This window comes from Gavialis gangeticus, unplaced genomic scaffold, assembly GCF_001723915.1.
Source record: "Gavialis gangeticus isolate Ggan-Ray unplaced genomic scaffold, GavGan_comp1, whole genome shotgun sequence".
In the NCBI taxonomy this organism is placed as follows: domain Eukaryota; kingdom Metazoa; phylum Chordata; order Crocodylia; family Gavialidae; genus Gavialis; species Gavialis gangeticus.
Window position 1 is genome coordinate 20,263,684 of NW_017728998.1, and position 6,916 is coordinate 20,270,599.

The window sequence follows — 6,916 nt, forward strand, 5'->3', positions numbered from 1 at the left end:
CTGTTTTAACAAATAGAAGAAACAAGTCTGTATTACAACCAAAATACCTTAAGCAAAATCTGTGTATTTATTTTTGGCATCTTTATATTTTTGCAAGTTATACAATTGAAGTTTCTATTAAATAACTCTGATATGAGGCATATTTTTAAAATAGTGTCAGCAGTGATTTTTTTTAATGTGCAAACAGATGTGCTACTCCACTGCAATTGCTGCATACTCTCAGTATTTTCTTTGTACTATGAAACATCCGTCTGTTTTTCTGTGTTATAAATCTTTCCCCACTGGATTGATTTCTTCCTGGCAATTAAATACCAGACTGAATTCTCGAAACAGAAGATGTCCAGAAAATCATGTTGTTTTTGCCTAATTTAAAAATATTGGCATTTCAATGAATGCTGCTTTTCCACAGACCAGTTCAATACACTACCTATCCTTGGAATGAAATCACAGCCATCTGCTTTATGACATCAGAGCCATTTCAAGGTGTCACCATAAATGTCATTTACTGCTTGGGAAACTGCCAAATCTGTGAGAAAAAACCCTAGTTCTTCGAAAGGGAAAAATACTTTGACAATAATGATTCTCCCAGACTCTGCCTACCAAAAAGTCTGCTCCTTTGTAGAAATACAGGTCATGTTTACAATAAAATCCATTGACCTGAATTCTGATTTGCATGTGGGATCATTTTGACTAAATTACACATCTATAGATACCAAGTATACTTCATGGGGCACTCTGATGAATATGCTTTTAACCCTTAAATAACTGCCATTTTTCAGGCTATCAGAGATGGGCATGAACCTTTCACATGTGTCTTTGCATTCCTTCCATGGTGCCAAACAGGTTGCAGGAACTAGGCCTTAACACAAGACGGAAGCAGGTGTGTGTGTATATATTATATGCATGCAGGCTCCACTGTCTTAAAGTCCTGACCAGGATTCAGTAATCCTAATCAGACATGTCATTAGCATGGACAGGAAACAATTATGCATGTTTGATGTCATAGGCAGTTGCACAGAAATGTGTTTTAGTGTGCTGGTCATTCTGTTGAAAATGACTCGTGTCACTGGTGTTGAATAAGCAAGTACACATCAGCTGAGAGCTCTATCAAACAAGAGAGCTGCAGCCATATTTAAAGCTTTTGCTGGCTGACAAGTATAACCTTTAGCTTTACTGAATATAATTTCCCCCCACAAAACGTTTTTTGTTTTAAAAGAAATCAGCCGTTCCATAACCCTGTGAATATTCTAGGACAGTCACATCAACAGGTACGTCAAACACATCAGTCTGGTGCAGAAGATGTGGAGAAAGGAAACGAATAGGCTCTCTAAATAATAGATACATTTTCAGTTGTTTTTTTCTTCCTTATACAACCCTGGCAAAGTTAATGTATAATTTGGAAACTGAATTATTTATAAGTTGTGAATACATAATAAAATGCACTTCAACCTGAAATATTCTCCACAGGTAAACGTGTATCTCCATGCAATGAAAAGAAATAGGTGCACAGCCTGAAAACACTGAGGTCTTACCTGGAATCTGGATACTTTGTCAAGGTAGCCAGGCTGCTGGTGTACATGTGTCCTCCTACATCGATGTGCACAGGAGCATTGGATTTGGTGAGTTGAGCTGGGAGAGGAATTCCTTGAGCAGCCAGGGGAGAAACTGGGGATCGTGTTAGAGACAGACGGGACATGCTTCTTCCCTCCTGGAAATGGAAGACAAAAAAGAACAGTTTCTCTTAAATATAGCAGCGTGTTACCTTTCTTTCTAGTGTGATCACAGATCTAATCAGATCATTTTTGCATCTGCCTGATCACATATTCAGCTAACAAATTATTGCCACCACTGTAATTAAGTGTATTTGCATCATTTTCTTCAAAGTACCAGAGGGGAAGAGAAAGATGCTTATTAGCAATAAGAAATCAAGAAAATTTTTTTCAAGGTGTCAGCCTCAAGGGGCATAAAACAAACTGCAAAATTCTAATTAAAGGTCGCGGGCTTATGTGTTAGATGTGAAATATCCCCTGACAAACGAATAACCAATTTGTGAATTGGGATTCAGGGGTTTTTGCAAGTTTGTCTCAGTAACGAGACACCTCTAAATTAGTGACTTCCTCAGTACCTAAGGCATTTAGTTTATACATGTAGTAAATTTCACATCAAACTAAGAACAATTTTAGGTTTTATTTTTAATAATTGTGAAATAACTAGATAACTTTTGGTTAAATCTTAATATTAGATATAAAAAAGAAGTAATAAGCTCTCAAACTGAAGGTAATTAATGCCCAGAAGCTCTTAAGGCAGAAAGATACATAAAATGACCAGTGTTTCATGACAGAAAGCTTTCATGGCTACTATATAATGTCATGTGAAATTAGAAATATACATACACACAAACACGCGCGCGCACACACGTATATATAATAATCATGTGTATGTTTATCACAAGAAAAAAAATTGAAATTAACCAAATTGCAGCCACAGACTTGTAGCTGATTTACAAATCCATGTATTGAATTTCTGTTTCTCCTAAATTAAAATAACATTATTTTTGTAAAAAAGACCTGAGATGGGGAATAGACTTATGAAAGCAAAAAAACAATCCAACCATCTCTCTAATAGTATAAGAAAAAGATAATGACTGATTCTTTATTAGGTACTAATATGCGTCTCATACAGCTGATTTAAGTTAAACAAATCATTATACATAACGTATATCACATGGAAAAATTGTTCAAGCTTTTGCAGGTTTTAGCATATGCCCATTCTTTCTGTCCCTTATGCGGAGAGCAACATATGTAAAACATTATAGTTAGAGACATTTTTAAATATAATCTAATTTTCCTGGTATTTTGTTTTGCAATCAGGCTACCAAACATCTAGGCTCTTCCCAACATCTGATAGGCACTTTATATACTGTATTATAAAGTGAATTTCCATTTTTCAAAGATTGACTTGACCATGTTTCTTAAAATTCCAAAACTGGTCTCACTTTTTAACAATAAATATTCTGCATACTATACGTGTTCAAATCATCCAATGAACTCAGTATTCACAAGAGTCTTTAAAAATATATATTACTTCTGACCTACATGGAGAGGGATTCAAAATATAATTAATCTGGACATCTTCATACAGGCACCACAACATCTTATCTTCTACATTTCATCTAGATTAGCTCTTAAGTATTTTCTACAGCTAAAGTTCAGAAATACATCACCCCATTATGAATCCACATCCTTTTTTCTTCAAATGCAGAATGGACATCTGCACTGAACACCGAACAAAACATCAACACTGTCCTGGAACTTCTGTGTCAGTCGACGTGAAATTGGCATTAACATTTCTACTATAGCACCACCTTCAAGGAAAGTGATTGAATCCTTTTAACAACTGAAGATGTTTCTTCCTACAAAGTCCTGGTGTAGGCATTCTTAGGAAATGTGTCATATATCCCAAATAAAAGAACTTTTTAAAACCATTTAACATCTAAACCACCACAGTCTTTTAGCATTTAGCTTTACATATGTGGATGCTATATCCGTCTACCAACACAGAGATTTTTTTCCCTACCAAAGAGCATTGTAAACTCATGAGCATTCTGCACTTAAATGTAAGGGTCAGTAGCTACGTTCTAAATGTCAACTTTGCCTTTGTTCTGACCCTAACTATTATCACTAATGATAAAGGTACAGACCTTGCAGGATACAGAGCTGCCTGTATATGGAAATACATCTCATGTAGATGTACATAAAAAATATGCCTAATTAGGGCTTACCCACACCCCTTGATACAATTTCTAAATGAAATCAAAGGACTTGCAGTACTCTTTAAACAAGTCTTATATTTAACTGTTTGTCTGGAAATACAGACGTACATTTTAAAATATGCACAGATAGCTAAAGATCAAGTGATCTGAGTCCATTTGTGCATATTTAAACGCTGCTGCTATCTTATGATTTTGTTTAATGTTAGTATACCAGCAAATTCCTTGATCTGCAAACTGTCTGAGACTCTTACTGAGGCCATACCCATACAGTAGAGATATTTAATTTATACTATTCACTGGAGGGACCTTTTGAACAATCCTCTGCTTTTGGCATCTCCCAGCTAGAGTGTGTGTTGAAAAACCGCTTAATTATAGAAAATCACCAGCAAACTGAAATAGTTTTCAAACTTATATGGATTTTCATACTTACTGAGGGTGTGCAGGGGGAAGGGCAGATGAACTAAAATGCAGGTTTATTGTTTAGTTACTGAAGATTAGTATTTAAAAAATGACCCAAAATGTTGATGAAAGCTCTGGAAGCCAGTCATATTTATGTTAATCAAAAGGGCATAATGCTGAAACACTACATAAGTCAGGTAAGGACTTCCATTCATCTTAAATATAAATATTCCAAATTCTTTAGGCTACCTTAACCCTAAGTTTACTGACTGCCTTCTTCAGCTTCTTCTCTCATGTAAACTGACCTAAAATTCACTGCCTCAAGTAATGTATTTCTTCTATGCACAAAGCTAAAATCCTAAAAGTATTTATCCTGTGAAAGCCTTTGTGCATGTGTTTTCTAATACTGATGTGAAATTAAAACCTTTAGGGTAAATATTGCAGAAACACTAACAAACTTCATTTATTAAACCATGTAAAATAATCCCTACTCTTCAGCTGTCTACAAGAGGGTATAACATCACTACCAGTGGCACAAGCAATAACCCTGTTCTCATAAGTAACACAGGAGCCTGCTAAAGGCAAAATCAATAGAGCCTGATTCCCAAATTATCTGAATATTTGGTTTTTCAAACATTGCACACCAAGATCTTTCCCAGCCAGCTCATCTTTTCCTGCCTTTCTAAGCTAACTGCATAAGTACTGCTTGTAAAAACTATTTGCCCATGCAAAGTGAAATAATCACAATGCCATGCTCATTTACACACAAAATGATTTTGTGTCCCATTGTGTTCACAGTTGTTCAGCTCTCTAGGGGTGATTAAACTAGCTCTGCTGCTACAGCTTGAGATGATTTCACTGAATCGTTTCTCCATGAAGTTGCTTCTTTGCTAAGCTGTTATTTTAACCATAAAAGGTAAACAGAAGGCAGTTGTAAGAGCTCCATTCAGCTCCATGCCCAAGGCTATAACCCTAGGGCAGAGAATGCTGAAAGACTGCAGAATTTTCCAGGGTGTTGCCTTTCTTGCTCTAAAGCCTTTAGGAATACTGTTCATTTAATACACACTCTAGATGATACATTTCAGATCCTACTAAAAGAAAGACTTCAAAAGTGTAAGAACTTTTGGGCGGATGAAGCTTTCCCACCTCTGCACATAGCTTGGGGCCATGGTAACCAATACTGCTGTTGATGTTGGGAAAATACAGTAGAAATAAACTGCACAAAGCCAGGCAGACAGATAGGGACAGGGGAGGTGAAAGGTTGCAGAAAAGAAACAACAGTCTGGAAGGGATAACAAGAAAAAAAGGGAAAGAATGAAAAAGAAAGCAGCTCTGAAGGAGGGACAAAGTTAAATCAAGGAACAGACACTTAAAAGACTACAGATGGGAAGCAGGGCTAATTAAGGATGTAAAAGCGCTTTGTTTCTAAAGTTTATTGTTGCCAGGATAAAAATTAATTGAAACTAATGCTGTTATTCACTTGTGCAGTTTAATTCCTTCATGCACATTTAAGACATGAAATGAAAACTGCAGGTTTAAGGACCTGCCATGAAACAGCTCTCTAAGATGTTGAAAGGGGGCATCTTTCCACCCGCATGCAGTCAGCTAGCTGCGTGTATCAAAGGCACAAGTCCAGTCTGCTGCAGGACCACTGGCTCGTCTTTAATGAGATCAGCACCAACATCTGTTCCCTGACTGGTTCCTTTATTGGATTCTCGTTGAAGCTTTTCCTCCCCCCCACCCCCCCACCCCACCCCAGAGACCTTGATTTCTTTAACAGCAGATCTATTACCGCACTAAGAGTAAAAGCCCCGGTCTCAGCCCCCGACCCCCCCAGCTCAAGCCCTTTTGGAGAATAACCAGCTAAAGAACTTAACCTTGCCTTCTCGTGGCTTCATGGCACTGCCTCTTATTTCCAGGGCGCTTGGGTTCAGCCCAGCCAGAGGGTCAGCATGTCAGAGACGTGGCAATTACCTTTGTCTCTGTACACACGTACAAATAACACCCAGCCTCTCTCTCTCAAGCGACTTGGAGGCGAGTGTGGAGTTGGGGAGCCCAGCCTGAGACAAAGAAGCGATCAGGTTATTGGAAACCCTCGGCCAATGGCTTACAAAGATCAAGCGCACGCTCACACCTTGGCGCTGCCGCACACACCGCGGGCCCCTGGCTAGGAGGGGGCTCCGCTCGGAAACTTTTGGTGAGCTTGTGCAGCTCTGGCTTTGGGGGGGCGGGGGAACAAAAAAAAAAGGGACTAGAAATCTCCTTCCCTCCCCCGCTCCTGGCACTCCCCAGGGCGAGCTGCACGTCGCCCGCAAGCCTGTCCCCGCGGGTGGGCAGCGCGGGGCGCGGCCCTCGGGGCTGTCCGTCCGCGCAGCCCTGCCCCAAGGGACCACTCAGCCCCCAAAAAAGCACAACATGGCGCCTCGGCTCAGTCTGGCGGAGCGGAGCGAGCAGGAGATGCCTCCGACGGATGCGAAGCAGAGAGCCCGAGCCCGGGCCGCGGAGCCGCCAATGGCTCCTCGCACGCGAGTCTCCGGGAGTTGCACGGCCCCTCGCACCCCCGTCGCCGCCTGCTGCCGCCCCCCTTTGTGCTCCCACCAAAAGTCTCCACTCCCCCCCCCGGCGAACGGGGGGCAGCCGGCAGCCCCGTCCCTCCCTCCCCTGCCGGAGCAGCCCTCTCGCGGAGCGCAATCGCTGCCAGTGCTCCGTGTGTACCATTCAAAAGCCCGCGGCCCCCCGAGCGCT

At 40.5% G+C, this 6,916-nt stretch overlaps 1 protein-coding gene across 9 annotated transcripts in view; it reads right to left on the minus strand.

Annotated features, from left to right (window-relative positions):
• The window catches only part of KCTD15 (potassium channel tetramerization domain containing 15), an 83,153-nt gene that overhangs the window by 58,027 nt on the left and 18,210 nt on the right, over nt 1-6,916 (minus strand). For 2 of the 9 annotated variants that reach the window (XM_019505583.1, XM_019505582.1), the window contains exon 2: nt 1,533-1,708. In XM_019505583.1, coding sequence (XP_019361128.1) covers nt 1,533-1,696 — 164 coding nt within the window. In that variant the 5' untranslated portion in view covers nt 1,697-1,708. Of the gene's footprint in view, nt 1-1,532; nt 1,709-3,223; nt 5,875-6,048; nt 6,397-6,886 lie in introns of those variants that run through there. The other 7 variants (XM_019505579.1, XM_019505578.1, XM_019505580.1 and 4 more) reach the window with 7 other exon arrangements.